The sequence below is a fragment of the Clarias gariepinus genome, chromosome 11 (assembly GCF_024256425.1).
Source record: "Clarias gariepinus isolate MV-2021 ecotype Netherlands chromosome 11, CGAR_prim_01v2, whole genome shotgun sequence".
NCBI classification, from domain to species: Eukaryota; Metazoa; Chordata; class Actinopteri; order Siluriformes; family Clariidae; genus Clarias; species Clarias gariepinus.
Genome location: NC_071110.1, coordinates 20569800 through 20595039, shown reverse-complemented (window position 1 = coordinate 20595039; position 25240 = coordinate 20569800). Strand labels below are relative to the sequence as shown.

Genomic DNA, 25240 nt, shown 5'->3' with positions numbered 1-25240 from the left:
ATTATTATTATTATCACCTTATACATTATATATTGTTACTTATTAATATTAATATTAATTTATATCCCTGCAATTCTGAAGATTTCATACTGTACTTTTAGATTTTTGTAATGTAAACATAGATCAGGATGGCATGTACATGTTCTTACATGAATCTAACGTTCTTTATGCGTGACGCACACACACACACACACACACACACACACACACACACACACAAATGCACACAAACAGAGTGCAGTGAGCTACTTCATCCAAGGACATCAGCTGTAACCAGACACCTGGACGCCTGAGAACAGAACTTTAGATTAGAGATGTGTGTGTTTGTGTCTTATAAATAAAGAAGAAGTACTCAATATGCATTTTATCTATCATCCAGACTCTGTGTGACTCTATATTTTAGATCTTTGTTGCGTCCCGCCCAGTCTAGTCTCAACCTGGAGCCTGGTAAAACTTTGTCACAAGCGTTGTGTACAACTTGTTTATTATTTATATTTTTGGAAAATGGAACCAGCTTATTTTTATTATTTGAATGTCATGAAAAAAAATGTTTTGTTCACTTCAAGTAATAAATTCACATTTGCTTACATGTTTTATTAAAGAATAAATGTGTGTTAAGTAAATGGGTAGTAATCACAAAGGCAAATCTAATTTAGATGGTATTGTGATCATAAAACATTAAATGAGCATTAAATTAAATGCGCACAGCCCCACAATTCAAAATATATATATATTTTAAATATAAACAAAGGTCAGCACAGGTAATGGTGCCACCTTGTTTCAGCAATTAAGTGGATTGTCCGCAATAAAGTGCTATTGGTTCCTCTAATAGACTTTAAATCCACAGCCATTTTGACCAGGATAAAGTGGTTACAAAACATTAATGAATGAATAATGGTACAGTAAGTGTAACTAAAAGTAAAAAACAAACCCATAAATGCATTAACTTTTGTTAATAATAATAATAATAATAATAATAATAATATAATTTTTTAAATGCCATTTTTGCTGATCAGAGAGTAAAATATGTGTTTTCCCCCTATAGCAAAAGATCATATAATTGTAAAAATAAAGACTATAGTTACTATTTTAGAAAAACAACATATCTGGCAAGCTATAAGAAGATGCCCTCGACATCAGTGTTAGTCCATAAAAATTTCACAATGAGTATTTAGAAAAAACCCAGAGCTATCTCTAGACTACAATAACTGGAAATGCCCATCAGTAATATGCAGCTCAATGCAATTTTCATGGGTGTCACATGGCAGTCAAGTAGAAGGTCATGCTTTACATTTAGATGGACTTCAGTGAAGTGTGTCTCTGTGTTCTTGGGATGCTTCTTTATGTCCTCTGTCCTCTCAACTTGCAAACCCCTTTTCACCTCGTCACAACTGATTACAAGCCTCCCTGTTTCAGCAGTGACGCACTCACACTGCAGTTAGAGACGGAGCACTGGGCGATAAAATACTAACGTCAAAAGTATTTAACAATTCAAGCCAACACTGGAGAATTGAGATTCATTAGGCTAAGGGCCTAGACATCTAGTTTTGAATGTTAATGAAACATAATTAAGGACTGCTGCATGGTATTTTAATGGTTATCGTTGTCACTGCACCCTCCAGGGTTGGAGGTTTGAATCATGCTTCAGTTCTGTGTGTGTGTGGAGTTCGCATGTCCTCTCTGCACTTGCTGGGTTTTTTTAATCCTTGGATATTCTGGTTTCCTTCCAAAGACACATGGTGTAGCTTGATTGTCATTTCTAAAATGCCCTTAGTGTGTGTGACTGGGTGTAAGAGAATGTGCTTCTGCCTTGCAATAGTTTGGAACCCCATTTAAAGTGTAATCAGGTCCCCGGTGACCCTACACAGGATAGGCAGTATAGATAATAGAAGGATAGCTCCATCTTTTATACTGCTTATGTGGTACAGGGGAACAGGGGCTTTGGGCCTATACCGGGAAACCCACCAAGCACATGGAGAACAAGAACAAGCAAACTCCACACACAGACCAGAGGCAGGAATCGAACCCTCAACCCTGGAGATGCGAGGACACAGAGCTACAGTACCACTATGCCACTACAGTATGCCACCATGCCACCTGGAAGGATAGTTTTTCAAAATAAATAATACAATTACATATTCATTAAAGCAGTTCTTTTTTTATGAACTGAAAAGATATAAACATTGAAATGTAACTGTTTGTGTTCATGGCTGATTCATTTTTCTACAATGCACAAAAGCTGGGACAAACCCAGCCACAAGAGCAAACAGGAATGTGATGTGAGCCATGGAAGGCAGCTCCACTATTTCTGTTTACTCTGAATATAGTTCAATGTTTCATCTCTGCATTGGGCCATAATTCACTGCTCAAAGGGCAAAAACTACTCCTGCTGACCTCACATGGGCACTGAGCCACACTTTCCTGGCTTGCAAAAAATGACTTTTTGTTTAGTATGGAAGGGAATCTTCATCACAGCATAGGAAGAGTGAGAGTGCGTTTTACAGCTGATAGAGTTCACTAAGTTGAGAGCACAAATCTGCATTGAATTAAATAATCAAGGATATGTTATCTATAACTAGTGCTTAATTATCAAGATTCCTCTTAACCTAATGTTATTGATAGGTGATATGGGGTAATTGTTTACAGTGGTGTTCTTGGTTTCTTGGTTGAATGTTTTGTGACTCATAAACTAGTGGGAATTCCCCATGGCATGCTAAATACTGGCTGCACAAGAGAGTGAGTCAAAGAAGGAGAGCAGCGAGAATGTGGAAAACCATTCATAAGCCAGGTAGCTTTCAATCTTAGAATACCACCATGCACTATTCATTATATACTACACTTAACTCTTGGCTTTTTGGAATGCCATAAAACCCCAGCGCAGAATGCATCTTAGTTACAGGTTGTGTGTTAGTGACAATAAGGATATGTCACATAGAAACCTAGAAACATAGAAAAGACGTGTACCTTTAAGAAGTGCCATAACAATGATTTCTTTTGTTTTTATCACAGTATGTCTTCTTCTTCACAGTATACTCTTACTCATCACACTGTAACTTGTAACTTTTCTCTCTTCTCCCAGTGAATACCTGAGTTGTTCAACTCAAACCAGGACTTTCTTGTAAAGCGTGACTTCAAGGTTAGTACGGTGATGAGACTCTTAGCCACAGTAAAGCACTTGTGTGGTACAAATGTTCTAAAGAAGGCCGTACGTCCACGAATGATGATCCTGCCAGAGATGGCTTGGAGTCCACAGCATTCGTTGACCCTTGAAAATCGACAGATAACTTGTTGCAAAGTTGGGGAAGAGACACATCATATCCTTGGAAACTGTACAATCACTTACCAATGCCACTTACACACACCCCTGTAGAGTTCTGACCTCACTCCAAGCTTTCCCCACATGTTTGAGTCATTAAAGGAGGCCAGCAATTCAGACATGAAGCATGCAGTACGATCACGGCTCTGGCGTACTGGGGAAACGTTTTACATTGATGCAAGCACTAGTGAAACTCTGGTGCTTACTCAGGGTGCTTACTTGACATGAGTGGAGTTCCATTAAGACAGCACGGAGAGAATTTATAAATGATCTGGAACAATGCTATAACATCTCACCTGATACAAAAGTTCAGGATCTAGAGCTAGGGTCTGTAGTTTCAAATTCAAATTCAAATTCAAAGTTTTATTATAATGACTGTGATAAACTGTATTTTTAATGCAGTAATGTATTATAAGCAGGGGTTGTTTAAAAAAACAGGGTAAGGAAAGTATTTTATTAGTGTTGGACAGTTGCCTTGGCTTTGATAAGGTTTTTCAGGGAAGAAAAGAGCGAGTCAGCAGATCTCGGAGCCCAGTGTATGCTTTGTTTAACTCAAAATGAGAGTGACAGCAGCATGGCACCGCTAAAAATACACACAGCTTTTGAAGCGTGTATGAAGAAACAAAGTCCACTGTGGTAGTCTCTCCAGCACACATCCCTCAGATCCTTATCAGTGGGAACATTCCTGTCTGTTCATAAACGCTTACCTATCTATGACAAACGAAGAAGGAATATGAGGAAGTGTTTGTTTATTGTGTAAATTACATTTTAATAGGAACGTATAAAAGCATATTTTATCCCATTTGTGATGAACATAGACAGGGAGGAAAGGGCTGTCTGGGCTTCAGCCAGGGAATATAAGGCTGAAACAGGAGCCACACATGATTCCCCGACTCCCACTGGGAAACACATACGAGCTAATTTGCTATTTTTTTTCTGCCACAGAAGAGCACAAAGCCACCATGCCAGGAAACTTTGCTCTGTCTTTTTGGATTACGCATAGCTTTAAATAACCATGCAAGATTCTTTTGAAGGCTGGCTCTGCAAACAGAGACAGCTCAGCCAGTAGCTTACAAACATGAATGACTTTAAGAGTCATTATTTTCTTGTAAACAGGAATTTACAGTTAATTCATAGTTTTTTTTCCCTTAGAAGTTTAGGCATAACATTCAGAGGCTGTGCTTTAGTTAAGCCCCAAGAAGTCTGCTTTGGACACTTGAGGTGGAGCAGTGGGTTTTCTCTTGGGGGGAAATCTGAGGAAGTATTTCCTCCCGCTTTTCTATAAACCCCCACATTCTTAAAAAAAAAAAAAAAAAAAAACAGTGAAAAGACACTGGAGCAACATCAAAGAGGGACACGTGTCTGCCTCATTTCCTCTCCCTCCATCATTCAGGATTTTTAAAGACAGAGAGGTAGGAAGATTGGAGATGAAGAAAATGCAGCATGTGTAATGCTACTTTGCTAGCTGCTGTTGTGAAGAACACTTGGCATGCAGACTCATGAGTGCCTGGCACAGGTGGGTATGAATTTAACTGAGAGTGAGGAATTTCATGCCGGGAAACTGTGGAACGCAGCCGCTGTATCAAAACAAGAGTCAATACAACTGAATGGGCTCATTGTATTTTTTGTTAGTAAATTACAATAAGCTCATTATAAAGGATAGGAAGGGAGACAGTTATTGCTTTAAGAAATTCTTTGTAGACTAATTGACAGTGGTGTTCTCTGCAGCAGGTACGCAAGTCTGTGTTTACTGTGTAGTCGAAACCAAGTAGAAAAAGAGGGATGTGAACAGTAAATATTTGTAGTAGGCAGGCATATAAATAGTGGGCCATCACATTGTCCATGTGACAGAAACTTGTGCAGGACCAACCAGAGCAAAGTATTTCCTGCAAATTATTCCAAGGGCAGAGGTCACTCCATAACACGCAAAAACAATTCAAGCAAACTCACTGCTACAGTCATTGTTTTATTTCAAGGGGGAAAATAACAGGCAATCATTAATTAACATATAAAAACACTTGCACCAGTGTGCATATCAAGCGTATGCAATGGTTTAAAATAAATACTTTTTAAGAACATACAGTACTGAATATGCAAAAAAAAAAAAAAAAAAAAAAAAAACAACTGCAAATTTCAGAGAGACTGGAACTAAGACTGGATCTCCCTTTTTTCTCTCCAAAAGTGTTGTATAAAATATTTTGAAATACGTTGTAAAATACAGAATCTTGCAAAACCATTTCCCCACATTTTCTTGTTATTTTGACAACATTAGCTGGTATAACAGTGTGGTGTAATCAGGACTTTTCATAATGAGTAGGAACATGAGAGCAAATGTATAAATGTGCATCCATATGTCTTTCATTAGTGTTCACATGTTATGTCATCCTGGTCCACAGTCTGAGAACTGGCTGCCATATTGTACAAAGCTCGTCTTCCTCAGACGCTCTTTTTAAATTTTGCAAACTGCAAAAAGCGAAATGGAGCACTCATCCATTTGAGGCACTGACACTTCGGAGTCCCTTCTACTCTCTCTCTCGGCTGCCAGTGACCAGCAGAGTAAGACAAAGAAAAGGGTCAAAGGTCTGGAGGTCCTATCTCCAGGTTTAAAACAGATTTTATAACAAACAGTTTTTCCACGCATTTCATTCATACAAAGGAATTTCGTTTCCAAGTGACGGACTGCCCTTTTTAAAATAACTCAAACTATAGATAGTTTATAAGTGCAGGTTACAGTACACAGTATGTCGTATGCAATGTTAAGTGTTTACTGCTAGCTTCTAGTACACTGCCAACTCTTTCAACATTTATAAACCTAAAGCCTGTAAACAAGTTCTTCCATCACTGCATTTTACATACACTCAAGAAGACAGGGTATGGATGCCAGATTCTTTTAACAGTAAAATTTTACTTTTACTAAACTAAAAACTGAGTCTGGAAAGATCTCGGATAACTGGAGGTGACGGAGTGAGGCATGTTCACTTCACAGCTGCTGTTAGTTAACTTCAAACTAAGTAAATGAGAAAGAAAATTGTGTGCCATTGACCCTGCTGCTGAGTTTTTTTGTTAAAGGACCAATACTGGGAGAGAGTGTGTAAACAAAAGGCAATCATGAGTGTGTACACTGAATTCCTAGCCCAGACCCCACACGTTTTCTCACCTGCTGTGTTCTTAGAACAGTGGTGCCTTGTTTCCAACATAGCATTTAAACTCGGACTCAAAGTGCAAAGGCTACATATAACCTTTTACACCCAACTGTAAGGTGTCTGAAATCACAAAAAAAAAAAGTTAACTGAATATTTCTAGGCACTGTTGAAAGTCCAGAGGCTCTTTTTTGCAAGAAAAAACACTGAAAATCAAACCAATATAAACAAATATAACATGCTGGTTTCATGGAACAAAACATAACTTGCCTATGCTTCACCATGGACTAGCCAACAGATCAGACAGATAATTTTTTTTATTTTTTTGTAGTTCCTGTTTCTGAAGTTTTTCCTTCAGCATAGTTCAGGTGGAGAAACAATGCATCTTCACATGAAGTCAATAAAAAGTTCGTCCAAGATTTCAAGCTTTTGTGGTCTCAAGCCATTATCTTTTGGGGAATCTCAATGGAGGCCTTGAGGAAGATAGCATTGTCACGAATGTAGTTTCTTTTCCGGATCTCCTCGTGTGAGACGAACTTGGGGTAGCCGAAGCCTAGTGCACTTTCGTCCAGTGAGCTACGGCTGCTGCTGGGTTTCTGAAAGTTCTTCCAGTTCGGGTCTGGATTAAACGTCTCAGTGATGTGCTGTGGTTTGGAGAGTGATGGATCGCTCTGGTCCAGAATGGAGAAAGTGACCTTGTAGGAAAAGGGCCACTCGAGTAGGTTGTCATATTCACCTGGCAGCACGCGGATATACACAGAGAGATGTGAACCTTCACCACTACCATTGCCATTGAGGAAAGCGGACGCCTGCAGCTTGTAGCCATACCGGTGTGTGTAAAAGGGTGGACTGAAGAACTCATGGTTGCTGTGCATTTTGGCCTCCTGCAGCTTGCGTGAGTAGTCACTCAGTTTCCAGATGAGTACCCCATCATGGCTCACTGACAGCTCCTCAAGATCGCGCCGCAGGTCTGCGATTTCCTGCCGCTGACGGCCTACCAGGTTGCACATCATGGTCAGATGGGACTTGGTGGTTTCTTCAAGGTGTCGGCCAATTACCAGCTTTGGACACTGCAAGTGACAGAGCATTCATTAGTTGGCATGGTAACAATATGACTAGTAAAACACACATGCTTAATTTCCTAGGAGCACAATTTAGTCTTTATTTTTTAATGAAAATTAACAAAGCACTTCAAACATGTTTATGCTATGAAGGAACAAAAAGGATTTGAATCCATTTTAAGATAAGTGCGAAACAATCAAATGTGGAAAGCTTGACGTCAGCACTGCGTGTAATGGGGGAGGGGGATCTCCTTACAGTACTGTGCCTTAACCCACCCCATTTTTCCATATTAAATTAAATACATTTAATTACATTATGTAGATTAAATTCAAGAAATTTAAACAAAAGTTCTACTGTGACAGGCTGCACAGTGTCTTAATATACAACTTAAAAAATGGTTGTTTATGTAATAACCTCAGTAGCAACCTCATTTCCCCTTCCATCTGTTCCAACCACTTAGCATTCAGCAGCAGAAGTATACCAATCTCCGGCCTGATCATCTGGCATCATCTGCACCTGTTTCTTACTGATCCACGCCTTAAGTTTGATGTTTCTTCTGCTTGCACGATTCAAATTTAACTGTGTGGCTTAACAAACAAAAAACATTCCTCTGAAACCTGTCATGTACAGGGACTGGACTGGTCAAAATCTTGCCAAAAATGAGAACCAAAAAGTCCTTCGGGAAGCCTGGAATTATTCCTCAAAATGGAGACCCGTTTGAATGTCTCAAAATAACTATAAAGGTAATTTTGCATAGAAGTTCCCCTATAGATTCATGTGTTCAGCTTTCTTAAGAAATATTTTCAAAGACTTAATAAAGCTCAGCACTATATGCAAAGACCAAATACTTTTAGGACCTTACAGTTTTCTTTTCTAAACAAAATTTCATCAGATTTAAATCCCAAAATGTTAAATGTTGTTTAAAAAGTTAATTAAGAAAAGTGAGACTCACTCGATGCTTGCATCCAGCTTCTTTAAAGGGACAGAGCACTAATGCACTGCCACAGCTTTCCTTCACATGGGTTGCAAGATCTTCTCGGGCGATGTTAGGGGCACCACACTGGTTTGGGCACTGAACTGGGAAACGTGGGCAGTGGTACTGATGATTCTATAAAAAAGAAAGCACATCACAAGATCTTTACTTTGAGTCTCAGTTTTAGCATTCATTATACAATAGTTCCCTTATTATAACCCATGTATAACTGCATCCAGGCAATTAAATAAAAAGTATTAAATCTGATGTAATTATTTATGTTGGGGATAATTCATCAAATGTTGTGCTGAATTCCAAGAGAAGGAGGTTCTCAAGTGCTTTATTGCTCTTACACTTTAGCAAATGTCCAAAAATGTTTTATTGATTAAGAATCCCATATCATACTTTTTATCCATTTATAGTACAGCTACATCTAAGGTTGTAGAACATCCATGAAAGAAAATATCAGTGCACTGTTATTACTTCACATTAGAGCCGTTATAAACACTCTCACAATGTTTTACCTTTAAGTAAATAAATAAAAGCGGCTTGCCTTGAAAAGCATGAAAATTCACGGAAAGTCCTCGAGCATGGAAAGTTTTCAGTCATGCACATTTTCGTGTGTTGAAAACTTATTGAATGTTACAAAACACTGGAACACTAAAAAACTCCTTTCATAAATGATGAACAACAAGAAACGATAAAGTCCATTTATTACCAACAGATTATGATTTGCTTTTGCTATTTACCCAGTTATTTTTTTTTGCACTGAACATGTATGCTTGTGCCGCTGTGAAACTAAGTGAAGCTGGTGATTGATAGTAAGGAACTGACAATTGGTGCAACTGAAGTAGTTTTAAATTCTTACTGTAACTATGTATTGGGTACTAAAATAAAATAAAATATGGAAGTATTGGAAAAATTATGTTTTATATATTATTTCCACTTATTCTGCTTTAGAATATTAACTTCTAGGATCTAGGGTTGAATCTCAAATGTGATGTGTTAAATCTCAAATGTGATGTTTTAGTGTTAAATGGAATGCTAGTGTGCCATGTAAGTGTCATCAGTCCCTTGTTCCATGCACCAAGTAGTGCCCTTGATTAGGAGTTAAGGAGGAATTTGGGATTCAGTCTTAGGTTAGAAGCTAGTTAGCTTTGTAGCTCCTGTTGACCCTGAACAAAACAACAGGGAAGGATTACAGATAATTCGTAACGACTTGGACGCAATGTTTAAAAAAACAAAGTGTTTACATAGGGTTATCAGATGTGTTTTCTTGCTGAAAGTGCTCACCGACCTTCTTTCGCCTATGCTGGTCACTGACAGTTAGTGTACTATGATTGTTAGGACATCTGTGATGTGGAGTGATATATTTATTTGATATACATCATCTAATCAGATTACACTTTCAGAAGTTTTTCCAGTTTAAATAAACAGAATGCACAGAAAGCATTGGAAAGTTATCGTGTGAATGTGTGTCAGGGTAGTCTAAGTGAACAGAGGATTGTGTGTGATGCAGGTGTCAGGCAGAGAGACTGGGCCAGCTCAAGCTGTGACTCATTGGCAAGAAACTCAGCTCTACCATGAATACCCCTGTTGATATAGTCACAAGCCTTCTGCCAACCCACTCTTTGGAACCTTTGCCCTTATTCATACGCCACTAAGACACCACTGTTCCATACACCACTTACACTGCACCACCTTGGCATCTTAAACACCTGAGAAATGTCTTGTATGAGAACAGGACAAAAAAAGTGACTATTTGGAGTGGTTCATGGTTGCATCTCAAAACTAACCTGGATGGTGTCGTAAACAAACTCTTTGCCACAGTACTTGCATGGCTGTGTGCGTTTAGGACACTCAGCCATGGTGTGCTGAGCCAGGAGTCTTCTCATCATTCTTGCTCCACACTTGTTCTCACAGTAAACACTCTCCTGGGGACAAATGCCCTGGTGATTCTGACAGAAAAAAAAAACACATAAAACAAATGACAGAGAAAATAAAGGACAAAGTAAAATACAAAACAGTCGTAGATGTTTCATCTGGTTTTAATTGAAGCTTTAAACTCTAAACACGAACACTGAAAGCCACATTTCACAATAAAACCCATGTGTTAATAGACTAGGCCTTTCTTGAACTTGCCCCCCAGCTTGTTTACACTTGAAACCTTTCAATAATATATTAATATTATTATATTATATATTATATAAATATATAATATTATATTAATAATATATACTAATAATATTGTAATACATATAAATCACCTAAAAATAGGCGTGAGACCAGTTATACAAAATAATGTGACACTGGGCATCATGGAAATCAGCACTCTATTAATTATTTATCAAATGCATTTGCACTGGTTGAACTCATACAGTCAAAATACATGCTGTCAGATGATTTTTTTTGGTGAGCCTGGGCCATTATTGAGAATCATCTGTTCTTGTGATTAATAACTTTATAGCTCTGGGTTACATGCACTATTGGTTATGTCTTTACCAAAATGCATTAAAAAGTGACCTTCTGCAGCTTTCATATGATACGAGCCCAACCGCGCTGCAATCTATTTAAAATTACACTGATATAAAAATTTTCATGAATCATAAAGTATCATAAATCAAATCAAATGGTTAAAAGAGTGTATCTTTACTTTTGTGAATTCTCACCTACTAGCATGCTTCCCTCATCACATGGTCAGAGTAAAGGTCTATACCAAACAAGGTAAGTTAAATGTAAAAACAAGTTTTTCTCAGGTTTACTGGATTAAAAAGTTTGAGTAATTTGGAAGCCTACTTGCCCTCATCACTCAAAAGCCATGCACTACCACTATAGTGCTGTACAAATTTCTTCTAAGCTGAGTACCTCGAAGGCCTCGCCGGTGAACTCGCTGCCGCAGAACTCGCACTTGACCTTACGCTTGGGGCAGTCGTGCTGCAGGTGCTCGGGCAGGTCTCGGCGTGTCAACTTGACGCTGCAGCGGTTAGGGCATGGGATCACATTAAAGGCACATGTAGAGAAATGGCTCTGTGGGAGAAAGCAAACCGTATTCAGGTTCAGTTACACACAATTACTACGGCTATTTTAGTCTCATGAAACACTGGTGCTCATAGTGCTTACAGTCACGTGGAGCGCTATGGCATTTGCAAATGCTATCAAGATAAAAGCAAAAGTTGAGGTAGAAATAGGATCAGACTAATATGATCTTGCGATAGCTGAAATCCATGAGTGGAACGCAGTAAACTGACCTGCAACTGCTTCATTTGGCCAGTCCAACGGCAGCCTTCCTCACTGTGGATGCAGCGGATAGCGAGAGCCAGGATCTGCTGCTCCAGCTCAGGGTCAGGGTAGATCTACAGAACATGACACTGAATAATTAGAGTTGTTCACTCATACACTACTACTTTCATAACTTGTAATGCAATGTCTTTGGCTAAAAACACCATATCCTTAAAACTCCTGTCATCATTTACATCCTGAAAATATACAGCATTTAATGAAAGAGTACAAAGGTTTTTTTTATTATTATTATTTTTTAACAAACTCCGAATTTAAAAGACAATTGCAGAAATCATTACATTTGTACCATGATAGAGACTTGAATCAACACAAAAAGTGTAGATTTGAAAACTTGTTAATGATTTATGATAAACTGGCATTACGGATGTGACGTGTCTTTAACTATATAAAGAGCATGCTTAAATATTGTATTTTATCACAAAAAGCATTTTAAACATTAATTATAAAAATAAGTAGGAAATTATTAAATCAGTAATTACTGTTGACATCTTTTATAGTCCTTTCCCCTTAACCTTTTAAGGGTGACTCGTGTAAGAGTAGAGTAAGAGCACCATGCTTTAGCCACGGGCTGAATAATGCTACTTCTTTCTTTCTTGTTTTTCTTTTAAACCAAAACAGTTACATAAACAGTTATATAATATGGCATTTTGTAAGGAATAAAGCACAAGAAAGTAGTATGGTCTATTTATAAGAGCACAAGTGTTTTATTCCTCTTATAGCACAAAAATTTGCTAATACTAAAAATGTTAATACTAACATTTTTTTTAATAGTTCAACAAGATGTCCAAAATCAGTTTGTAGTTCCATGTGTTCCATTTCCTGTTATCACTCGCTTCATAGAAGCTATAAACACTGGGTCGTTCCCTCATCAGCATATCTTCTTGCTCTCTTAAAGTTAATAATAGAAAAAGGAAAAGCAGGAAATCCTGAAAGCTTTTTGTGTAGGCTTCCTGTGAATGCCCCTGTGTATGTTACTACTATAGAAATGGTAATGTATTAGAATAAGCTCATTAACTGAAAATTGAAACCTGGAGCTCCTGTTAAAACCATGCTGTTACACAAAATGACTGACCAGAGATGGTGTAGGGGGATTCAAGTAAGAATGACTTCTCACTAAGGGGCCCTTTAAAAGAATCTTTTCAAAGGGCCCAAAATCTAGAGTGGTGCCCCTGTTTCTGACCAAGAAGAAGAAAAAAAAAAGAAATGTAGTGTTCACTGATCAGCCATTACATTAAAATCTAAAACATTAAGCCCAGTATATAGGTTTCCCTGCCCAAAACGGCAGCTCTAGCCCCTTAGAGCATGACACCACAAGACCTCTGGGGGTGTGCTGTGGTGTATTCTTTGGGTGCTGTGGGTTACGAGGTGGTGCCTTCATGGTTCATACTTGTTTGTGCGGCACATTCCAGAAGTCGCAAAAAAGGAATACCTGTCTGGGTGAATTTTTGAAAACTGCTAAATAATCTTGCACAATGCAATGTTTAGATTATGTTTTTTAGATTATTTATTGCGAACTTACATGTAAATATTATTCATCTTTAAAGGACTATTATAACAGCAAAAAAAGCGTTGCTGTAAGCTGCAAGCAATGTTCCACTTGTGCATAATTCATTAAATTTTTTGTAGTCTGAGGTCTTTGGTACCATAAAAAGTTATAGTTATTTATTTAATAGGCCAGTTATTTAAAGGACACGTTACATCACATACTCCTAAGAGGCATGTTAGACCAGTGCTGGATGATCCTAAGGCAGCTTAATTACACAGGGGTGCAGGAGGCTTACTTAAGAAACATCCTAACCAATAATCAAATCTTAAACAATGTTCAGTTTTGAAATCTTTATGTATTTGGCATACGTAAAAAAATCTAAACTGAACATTGTTTGAGAGTCACTTGAGGTCGCGATTGCGCATGCGTGCGTGTGTGTGTGTGTGTATTTGTGCATGAGATTGTGTGCACAATTTGCGGTGTTTGCTGTGCTCACTGTGTTCTCCTCTTGTCTAGTTAAGCATAAAGAAGGCAAGGAAATGCTGCATCCAATTAGCTCAAAGTTTAAACCCCATAACTAATCACTATATAGAGTAACATCCCATCAAGCAGCCTTGAAATGGGAAAAAAGGAATAAGAAAATGAGAAAACTGGATTAAAATGGGGAAAAAGAAAGAAGAAAATGAGCCATCAGATACGAAGGTAATCTTTTGAGAAGACATAATCAGCTTTGAGTAGCTAAATTCTAAAAGTTCACAACTTTTAGCAGAGGCTGTCTCATACTTTGAGCGAAATGCTTCTGAGAACAAAAGTTCTCAAAGCCTGAGACATTCAGGAGATCATGAACATGGTTTCATTATTTTGGGCTTTGGCCAAGTGGGGCAGATAGCAAGAAGGAGTAAAGGACCTTAACTTTCCTCTGTTCATCAGTGAGTTTGGAGATTTTAGGCGGTCTATACAACATACAGTATAGAAATGTTCTGCCTACTGAAGAGATGACTAAGAAACCACTGGCCTTCTTGCAAATTACTGAAGTATAGAAATGCTGTGTTTGTAAAAGCTTTTCTGTGGTAATTTGCAAGTTGCAATCACACTATTTTCCACCTCTGCATATTCACCATGCAAAATAGACAAAAAAGCGGACGCCTCCACGAAAGCGTGTCTTTTGTTCGCTCTCTCACAGCATCTAAAGCTTCGTTTACTGTATAGGCTTGAGTACTGGTTCTGTTCCACTATAGCAAACTTCAAACATTCATATAAGAGTTTGGACTAAAAACACATCACAGAAACAGCAGCGGAAAAAAAAAATAGAGGTGGACTCAAAAACCTTAGTTACCAGCTAACGTTATTATACAAGTGATTAATGTTACTGATTACATTTATAAAACAGTGATTAGCACGGTCAACGATATAGATTTAAACTAAATCTACTAAAGTACTGTGTTTGTATAGAAACTGATATAAAGCCAACACTACAAATATTGAAAAACTATTATTGTGTATATATTTAATAGTGCTCATTCACAATTACACCATCAGGCTTCTGCAATATAAAGGTTAAACACAACTAAGATTTGAAGAAGAAGGGGTAAGCCATTAGTCATTAGCCTATCCATCTTTAGCTCTTGCAAAACATGGATTGCAAATATAGCTCCATTTAACTTCAGCTTTAGATTTTATATAAAAAAAATAACATTAAGATATTATTATGAAATAACACTCTTACATCCACACACAATGGATCTGTTGCTACTCAAAAGCGATGAAATTGACTTAAAACGTTTCCACTGATTTTCTTGCACATTATCATTATTCCACAAAATTACCATCCTAACTATCCTCTCGTTATGAACATTAGCCTTACAGTGTGCCTAAATTTAACCAACTTTTTAACAAATGTCAACTTTAACAAAATACCAACACTTAAAGCTTTACGGTCTGAAGTTGAGTCAGGGACATTTGGAATACTGTAGAACCATACGTGAGTTTTTAGTATTTAAAAAAACAAACAAAACAGACAAAAAAGAGCAGGGAGGGTCCTGAGCCAGTTTGTAAGCGTGTAACCATATTGCAAGAGATATTATAATAGACAAACCCAAAGAGCATGCTGATAAAGAAAGGATTTAAAGACATTAGAGACAAATGAGAGGGTCAATAATTAAAAGATGCCTGGCATCTTAAATTCTCAGGGACCGTTTTTTGTCCACACCAGTCTGGTCAGATTAAATGCTTTAAAATGTTAGGACTCTGACACGAGCCCAAACTCAAATTAAAGACATCGGGGTGTAGTGCAAGATGATCCAAAAACACAGTTTGTAATTTTCTTCCATAAATAGATTGGAAAAAGTACAGTATTGCTTTTGGGAGAGCTACTGCGAGGTAAGGCTTCAGATAAATCTCCCAGAAATAGCACAGGCTCTTTTTTCCTGCCTCTTACCACAATCTTCCCCAAGAGAGTATCAAGAGCTCATTAATGGATTCTTCTTGACATAACAACCACGTTGAACAAACCAAAAGCTAGCATTGAATCATCGCTGAAATTCTGACTTGTTCATCTTGAGTTCTACGCAGTGACATTTGCCGTGCAGTCCGGAAGACAGCATGCTTTGTTTTAGTCGAGGCAAATCAAACTAGAGAATAATTGAGATGATTCATCCTGTATTCTCTCAATAAACACCTAATCATCCTACATCTGCCCTCCTACTTCCAGATCTGATATTCTCAGGTTCATAAGAGGCTTGCTGGTTAGTGTCATTTGCAGCCGCTGAGACTGTCGCCTCCTGAAATGCTAAAATACAACCTGTGTTTGCTGTGTCTACAAACTTTACTGTGTCCACAAGCCTCCAGTGTTCCCTCTCTTACCCCGGGTCATAATCTGATTAAAGCAGCATAAGGATTGGAGGAAGAGGGGGCAGCAATAAGCCTTGTAAAGGATGGCATGAAAGTAGTGTAGTGCAGATTGGGGAAGGGTGTACTGCTTTACCTTGGCATAGTCCAGGGGGAGCTGGTCCTCTGGGCACTTAAACACCCCTTCACTAGAAACAGAAAAAGAAAAACAGACATTAATTTCATCCTGACTGTGACAGGAAATGCATTATTTATGCACAGACAACTCTTATTGTTTATTCTAAAACACAGATGTGTATGAACAGAACACGGGCTCAGACATGTGCTGAGCCGAGTGATGAAACATGGCTGTGTTCCCAGTCTGCCTTTCTCAAGACCAATCATCTACAAATGCAGCTACAACATCTAGCTTATATTTCCTAAGCAACCGATTTTAATATGTAAATTTATCATTTTACCGATCTACAACCTAATATTATATGTTTCTATAAAATACGAATGGCACTAGTATCGCTTACTTTTGCTCTTATTATTTTTATTCATGCAGACATATCATGTTGCAAGATGTGGTTTGTGTTTTACACCTTTCCCCCACTGGGAGATGATTACATGGGGAGTGTCAGGTTAGACTGGAACATAAATAATTTTTTTTCTTTAAGATACAGAGAGGAGTGTATGCGTGTAAGAGAGAGAGATTTAAGGTCAGCATAGATGGGTGGAACAGCTCATTAGTGCAGCTCCTCTTGCAGCATAACTTATGGTAGCGCAATATAATTTTCACAATGGAAAATACACTAGATTCAAGCAGTGCTAGAGGTGTGTGTGTGTGTGTGTGTGTGTGTGTGTGTGTGTGTGTGTGTGTGTTCTCAGACCTGGCAAAATCCTGACTGCCTGCCTTAAATAAAAATGACTAGTGTGACACGGACATTTTCAGAAGTGAGACTAGCAGGAAGAGCTGGTCAAAGCTTGAAGCAGCAACATTACTGACATATAATGAAAAGAAACAATCACCACATTGTGAGTATGTCTGAAAGGGGAAAAAGTGACAATGAACACAGCGGTTTAGTGCGGGGAGTAAATGAGATTCCATTAGCCTGGAGGCGCGTGTCTTTCAGGCTCTCGAGTCTTCACAAGCAGCTACTGTCTATGAACTGTCTGTGTCTAATGAATAAGCCTCTTCTGACATGCTTGCCACCCTTTAAGCCAAAAATAGATAAAAAAAACAATGGAATCTACAGCTAGAGATCTAACGAGCATGAAGGTTCCTACAAATGCTCTGACTGAGTCTAATCTTCTGGAACCGAAACGTCACCTGTGGAGGACCAACACAGACAACAAGCTTACTGCATGCCCTCATTTTACCCAGTAAGGTCACTGTGTCACAAGGGCACTGGGTGAATAATTAATACCCACAGTGTGGTCTAAAAAAAAGACCAATCAATCGTACAGCTCACTTAATGGATGTGTTATTACTGGTTCACTGGACGATGGTGCAAAAAAAAAAAAAAAAAAAAGTGTCCCATCAGTTCAGAGCCAAAATAACAAAAAAAGGAAAAAGCTTAAGAGGTTCAGCCCTGGCACTAAGCATTTTAGCTAAATGCCAGGTCATCCAGAAGACTCATTAAGGCTTTGTGACAATAAAATAAGATGAACAAAAGATACAAAAATGAACAACAGCCTCTTACCTCGTCTCTAAGCTGTGTGATTATAAAAGGTTAGAAGCCTCTTTGTAGGCTGTAAAGTATAGATACTGTGTAAGCATATACTACTTAAAGTAGACAAATTAGTAGCTAGGTGCCTGGGACAAGAGGATTATGTGTCTGGGTTAGTGTTTATAATTATTCAATTTAATTCTCAGTTGCCTGGTGGAAAAGCAAGTGCCACTGGAGCTGTGTGATTCAATTGATCATGTAATTTACTCAATCTTTCTTTGTTCGATTCAATTACCTGAACAAATCAAATTACATAAATTAAACTAACTGATTCAATGGATCAGTTTTCGATTCAGAATTGATTAACACTTTTTAAATAATTTAAGTAAACGTACAAATTTGAAATGCTTAAATACACTGCTTTTGCAAGAGCCACCAACTGGACTGTATATCGAGCAGAATATCATCAGGAAAAGGAACATGATGGTATGTTAAGCGTTTTTTTTAATGAGATAAAAATGTAAGTTGCTCTGGATAAGAGCGTCTGCCAAATGCCTAAATGTAAATGTATGTACAGTATATGTCATGTCATTCAAGCAATCAAGATACATCAAATTTCACGTTTATTGTATACTTTTAGAAGTTTTAATATGTTACAATCTGTATGAAAATTTAGCAAATCAGACAGACATTGAATAAATGTGTTTATTTGTTTTTTAAATCAGCCAAAAAGCTAGGGTCTGGGTTCAATTCCCGGACAGGCTCGATTTCCGTCTCTGTGTGCATGGAGTTTGCAAGTTCTCCCATGCTCTTGGTGGGTTTCCTCTGGGTACTCAGGTTTCCTCCCACAGTCTAAAGATATGTAGGTTAGGCTAATTGCCGTTCCCAAATTGCCCATAGTGAGTGTGTCTATGTGCTCAGGATCAAGGGTGCGGGGTGGGGCATGCACCCCACTTGCAACATTTATGGCTAAAACCACTGATGCTTAAGTCTTTAGGGTTGATCAAGTTTTAGAGATAAGAACTAAAGTACTTCAACACACTTTTCTGAGAACTGAAATAAGTAATATGGAACGAGCAAACAAGACAGATCAGAATTCATGTGATAAACCCACATTACAACTGTGGGTACATTAAATATTCAGATACCATGCTGGTCTCCTCTGATACACAGGCCGACACGACAGCTGCTCTAGTGCATTAGCGCCCAGCAAAGGGACTAAACACACAGAGGAGGACACCTGCAGGATAGCTTCACCCTCCCAGCATTCTTCATGAATGGAAAAAATATGCAGCCTATAACACTTAAGGGTATTTAATGTAAACATGAATTCTAAAGAATCAGAAGTTAAGTTTGTGTGCACCGAAATGAGTCTTTAAGAGCACTTGTGCTGTGGATAGTTTTTAATATCTTCTTTTTATCCTCCCACTCCTTTGTGATCTCTTCTATTGTGGTGCCTAAAATCTTCTGCTGTGCCCTGGAGCAGGCATTAGTGAATCCTCCATTTCCTTGCTGCTATAGATGTGGACAGCCATCACAACACCGTAAGAAGACTCATTATACTGCTTTTGACAGAAAGAAAGTGACCAGTCATGACAAAACATTCTCAATAAAAGAAACCATAGCACATGGGAAGGTAGATTCTCGAGTCTCTCATCTCTGTTTACTTTCTTGCTGACACATTCTGGCTGATTACAATGCAGAACGAGGAATTCAAAGCAGTGGATTGTAAGTTAATTGAGAAAAGTGAATCATCCAAAAATGGCAGATCTTTACGAGTACCACTCCAGTGTGCATTGACTGCCAAGTGGTGTAATGATCCTACTCTCATCCCTGCAATATTCGCAGTTTGATTGTCACATTAAAAAAAAAAAAACTTAAAGTATTAATTTTTCTGCACGTCACAATCTAAAATCTTTAGTTTTTTTTCAGTAGTTGAAGTGGCCACTGTGTGTGTATCCGTCGAGTTTGAGGCAGGTTGAACAGACAGTGCTTTCAGTTGGGCATACGACATCACCTCACACGTCGATCTGTAGTGACAATGGCACGAGAGGAGAATTGTTAACTCTGATTTAAAAGCAAACGAGTGTCAGCAGGAAACATGTGTTTGTACCATGTGTTCACACTAACAAGTGACAAGCCGCTGATGTCCCTTCATGTTTATCTCTTGTGGGTGTTCAGTGTCTTGGTCGAGTGTGAATTGCTATATGTCTAAATGCTTACGGCCTATTGTGGGGGCATAAATATTTTTAATGCGTTTGAATGTTGGAATAAAAATCAGAAAAGAAAAAAAAAACTGAATCATCCTCTTACAATGAAATCTTCCAATATTTTCACAAAAACAGACACATTACAGCCCTGGCCAGGAACTGAATCAGGGAGGATTGGCCCTATAAATTCACTACAGACAATCATCTGGATTGAACTCATTACAGTGAAAAACAATGAACATACAGTAACAATAAGGAAATCTCAATGTAATAGTTTCTTGTTGCTGCAGTTGTAACTAGATGTACACACATGTAGAACTGATGTACACACATGGTTAGAGAGAATTAATTTTGCTTTTATGGGGAGAAACAACTCAAAAAAGTTTATTGGAAGGCTCAAAAAAATTAAATACAAATCTTTATATGTATTTGCAGAACTGCTTTTAGTGCCTGGGCAGATTTTACATCAACTATTGTGATATCTGCTCCAGAAGCCATGCATCATTTGATCATTTGTTTGTTAAACAAAACTCAAAATCCAAAACTAGAATTTTATATAATTAAAAAAGAAAATTTAAACCAAGTGACGTAATCCAGAAGTTTTTAATTGTAGTGCTGAATTTTATTTCTTCCTGACACGTGAAAAATTTTGAGCTACTTAAGAAAGCTACTTTTGCAATCCTTTAATGAACTACATTTAAAAAGCAGCAGCGGGGTTAATCGGATAATAAACTGTTTAAACTTGATGAATTTTAAAAACAGTTTGTGTGTGCCTGTGCCATAGGATGTGTTTGTATCACCCACCCAGTGTGTTCCTCACCTCAGGTTAAGCTTTTCTTGGTCTGATCATGTTTGCTTCTGTTTAAAATGGTCAGTACGTAGAAACTTGAGTTGTTATGTTCAGGTAGAGCTCACAGAAGCTTGTTTTCTGATTTTGCAGTGTGTTAAATATGCAAAAGCCACACCCCTAAAAGCTGATTACCCTGCTTTTAGGCTTGTTTAATTGTAGTCCCTCTGAGTTGTACAAGTCTGACTTACTTAAATAAAATTCGCCCTGATATTTAGGTAAAAAATAAAATAATAAATAAAAAATGTTCCAGCAATTGAAATTGACCAAACATTAGGCATGTAAATAGTAGCAACACATACTGTAAGCTACGTGCACTTTATACTTTTTTGGCAGTACATGATATAGAGCAGTAAAATAGTCTTGTATCTTCATACTAAATAAAGATTTTCGGCGATAAGCATTTTAAATCGTTTGGTGAGAGAGGAAGCATCTGATTACTTTCACGGCAAGTTTCTGTCAAAACACTGATGCGTAATGCGGCTGCCATTTGAAATTCTAAGACAGCTCAATCATTCGCTTTGACACAAGTGACACCACGGGTCACACAGGTTCGCACTTACGCTATAGTCGTCTGCTATGAGCACTCTCTGTGCTGACATTTGAGAGAGCAATCATCATCTATGATCTAATTCTTCATGCTAAAAGGTAAGCAAAATATCAACTTTTTCCCCCAAATGTCTGCTTTCTGTAACATCAGTGACATAGAATGTTTTTGAGATTTTGAGACAATAATCTAATTATTCTAGCAAGCAGCGTAAAGAAAACCACACTGTTCAACACTGATTTTCTCTGAATCTCAAAACTAAGTGAAGAAATTATTGAAACATTAAAAAGGTCCCATTTTTTTCTATTTCTTTGACAAGTTAACAAAAGGCTCAAAGCTTCCTGAAAAAGAGTGAGTGTGTGTGTGTGTGTGTGTGTGTGTGTGTGTGTGTGTGTGTGTGTGTGTGTGTGTGTGAAATAACCTCAAACCTCAGTACCTCAAACTTCCTTAGTTCCAAAAATGCGCTATTCCAGTATCTATGTGAATGAGCTCCTCTGAGCTGAATGACAAACTGGGGGAGGGGTGCCTTCTTATATTAGATCATAATAGGGAGAAAATCCTTTTTTAAAACCCAGCCAATACAAAAACTAAATAAAAATAAGTAGTGAAGGTTTTTCCCCTTATTGTTTTACCCCTGATGTTTGCACACACACACACACACACACACACACGCGCACACACAAGAAGAAAAAAAAATATATAACCATCTTGCATAATGGGCCCCAGTGCTGACATTAAACTCGATAACAACAACCCAACATTTTGAACAATACAACACTTCAAGCAATGCATCCAGACTTTTATAATCTGGTGATTTTATGATCTAGTAATGAAAAGCACTGTGCATGTTGGGGTATTAAGACCAACCCCCACAGACACAATGACAGTGTAGTAAGTGCGTGGTGCAATTTATAATAACACTGTTTGATCTTAGTGGACCTGGTGAGCGTGTGATAAAGTGCATGCCAGGAAATTAGTGACAAGATGATTGATGCATTGAGAACCTGACATATGATGGTATATGAAGTAGTATAAATTTGATAAATTCACATTTTTCCATTTTAACTTTGTTCCTGTTGTGTTCTTTGATCTTTTTTAGCAGTTAACATACTTCATTGCATTGTGATGGGATCTTTCGATCAGTTATGTCCTTTTTTCTAAATAAAAAGCTTAAACTAATATTACAATCATGGATCAGCAGAAAGCATGCACCTCCAACACTCAGCTAATTCTAAGCCAGGAACAATGGCCGTGTGCTGCATCTGAGAAGAAGAAAAAATCAATTCCATTTCATTAGTTTCTGCTGCATTTGCTTAACCAATCTTCCTGATGGAGCTGGAGCTCTTCATGCACGGCTGAATATCTTAAGTCATCCTTACTGCTGACCATCACACCAGAATTACAGCCTGGGAGAAAACGGATTTCTTTCATGCAGTAGATCTTTTTGAGATAGGAGGTGGAAAAGGCTATTAGTTAAGGAGACATTTATGCTTTAAATGCTAGTCTCTTTGTAGGTGTGAAATGCTCCCACAAAGTCAAGACAAGCGTGAAACCTCACAGCTTCTACTTTCATGCCCACTTTCTCCTCCTTATTTCTTCTTCCTGACCCCCTGTTTTTTATCCTGTTACCCACCTACTTCACATGTAACCTTATACACATGCATACGGTTTAGTCAGGATTTTCTTTTTTTGACCTCATTTAATTAAAGACATCATGTCTAATGTAAACACTAAGGCCTTTGTAGAAAAGACACAAAACTGTGAGGGCATCCAGCGCGTCAGTGATCCTGGAGAAGGCCAACACGTGGCTAAAAAAGGTAACTGAAAACATGACAGGCCATACAAACATGGCACTTCAAAAGTGTCTGTGATCCCTTCTGTGATCTCTGTTGGGGGGCACCATGACTTACTGGTTAGCGCTGTTGTAAAGTAAAAAGCGTACACTCATACAGTTGCTCAGCTGCCGCATAAACAAGTAGTTAGATTAGGAAAATTGTTACTTGTAGCTAGGCATTGATTGGCTCGCCATTTCATACCCAGTAAAACATCTAACCAATCATAGAAGAGACTGAATTCTTGTAACAAATCATAACGCAGAATTTATTAGAAAAGATGAAAAGTCTATCCTCAAATTTAAAGAAAAATACTTCTTCTTCTGTTAGATTTTGGGCAGATTAAACACTTTACTGGGGGCAGAACTATTTTGCACATCAAAAAAAGTTATATTCTAATTAAATGCTTTGTGCATGTAAATGCACATCTTATAGATCAGTGTCCATGTAAACACGTAGGTAGTGAGTGTGTTAGTGGACAGGGCAAGATACAAACCTCAGCTATAAAGGTGCGAGGTGACAGTAAGTCATGGTGCTGCCTCAAAACCAGATGCTCTCAAAATGGGATTTAAAAAACCTGTACTACATTTTTTTAAACGTTACTGTACATGTTAATGTTAGTGAGTGTTTCACCTTTATTTGCTTAACCCTACCACTAAGGTGCAATTTTGTTGTGCTCTTTTACTCAGTTTAGGATTCGGTGAATCAAGGTTACTCTAGTTCTTTTTAAAGCATGACCCAGCATGTACTTGATGGTATAAAAGACTGTTGATTGGTTCAAACTCACAGGCTTTCATGTTAATTTTCTGTTCGTTCAGGACTTTATTTTCTCTAAAACACCGTGGGTATACAGATGTACAAGACATACAAATCACCCTAAAAAATCAGAACAAGAAAAGTATAAAACTGATTTAAAGCAGCCACAAGACAGTGCTTTAACTCCTATAAAGGCATGACGTGGAGGTCAGTTAATGTATTAAAGCTGGCAATTAAGAGCATTCTTGGAAGCATATTATTCTTCTCATAGCACAGTAATTCACCAATACTTCACATGTTGTATTTGTTAAAGAATTATATGTTATATGTTGTATGTTTTGTCCATTTACAGCTGATTTGTTGAGTGCTATTCGTTTGAGTACTGAAGAGCACCAACACTACACTACCTGGACATTAAGTCAACATCAATATTTTGTTCAGCTGCCTTTAGCTTTGATTATGGCCTGCAATGGGGAACATGAAAATGATTTCTCATGCTCCCAGAACTGCTCTTTTACAATCTAAGACCTGGAATATGGCCGCGCCATCAGAAAAGAAAACCTCCATAGAAGTGATAAGCTGGTCATTTAGTATATTCAGGTCATCGGCTGACTTCATTTTATTGTCAAATAACATTGCTGAGCCCACATCTGACCAACTGAAGCAACCCCAAATCATGTCCTGCCACTTGGGTGCTTTACTTCATGTGCTTCCCTTCTTACCTTGACCCACACATCGCCCTGGAATTGAGTCAGACTAGACTCTTCAAACCACATGATCATTATCCATTGCTCCAAAGAATTTATGTTCTCAAGAAAATGTAAGTTTTATTTTCTGATTAGACTCACTAACAAGTGGTGTCCATGAATTCCATTCGATTCCATGAATGTGGTAGGTTATAATTAGTGTGGCATAAAGCAGTACAGGTAAAGAATGAACACAATAACTTAGCGTTTTGAATGATCTCATTTACTCACTTGTGCTAAGCAAATTAAGCTGCATTTAAAGCCTCAGTTCAGAGGAGCAGCTGCAGTCCAGACAGAGGTCCTGCTCAGTTAAAAGGCTAGGCTCTAAAAACATAGCGCAAGCGTTTATTTCTTGTGGAAACTTTTCCCTTTTTAGTCGTTCCAAAAAGTAAAAGGATATTTTGCTGCCTTTTCATTTGAATAAGTTAGCATTAGCTAGAAACACAGCACTATTATACTACATTACACTACACACTACATATTGCGAAACAATAATGTTAGTTCCTGTAAGCACTTACATTATAGC

At 37.9% G+C, this 25240-nt stretch overlaps 1 protein-coding gene across 2 annotated transcripts in view; it reads right to left on the bottom strand.

Moving 5' to 3' along the window:
* Positions 1-5262: 5262 nt before the first annotated feature.
* traf4a (tnf receptor-associated factor 4a) overlaps positions 5263-25240 on the bottom strand; it is a 31948-nt gene continuing 11970 nt past the window's right edge. For both annotated transcript variants that reach the window (XM_053506827.1, XM_053506828.1), the window contains exons 2-7: positions 16261-16312; positions 11740-11844; positions 11357-11518; positions 10288-10449; positions 8471-8626; positions 5263-7526 (exon numbers count right to left, since the gene is read on the bottom strand). In XM_053506827.1, coding sequence (XP_053362802.1) covers positions 6894-7526; positions 8471-8626; positions 10288-10449; positions 11357-11518; positions 11740-11844; positions 16261-16312 — 1270 coding nt within the window. In that variant the 3' untranslated portion in view covers positions 5263-6893. The remainder of the gene's footprint in view (positions 7527-8470; positions 8627-10287; positions 10450-11356; positions 11519-11739; positions 11845-16260; positions 16313-25240) is intronic.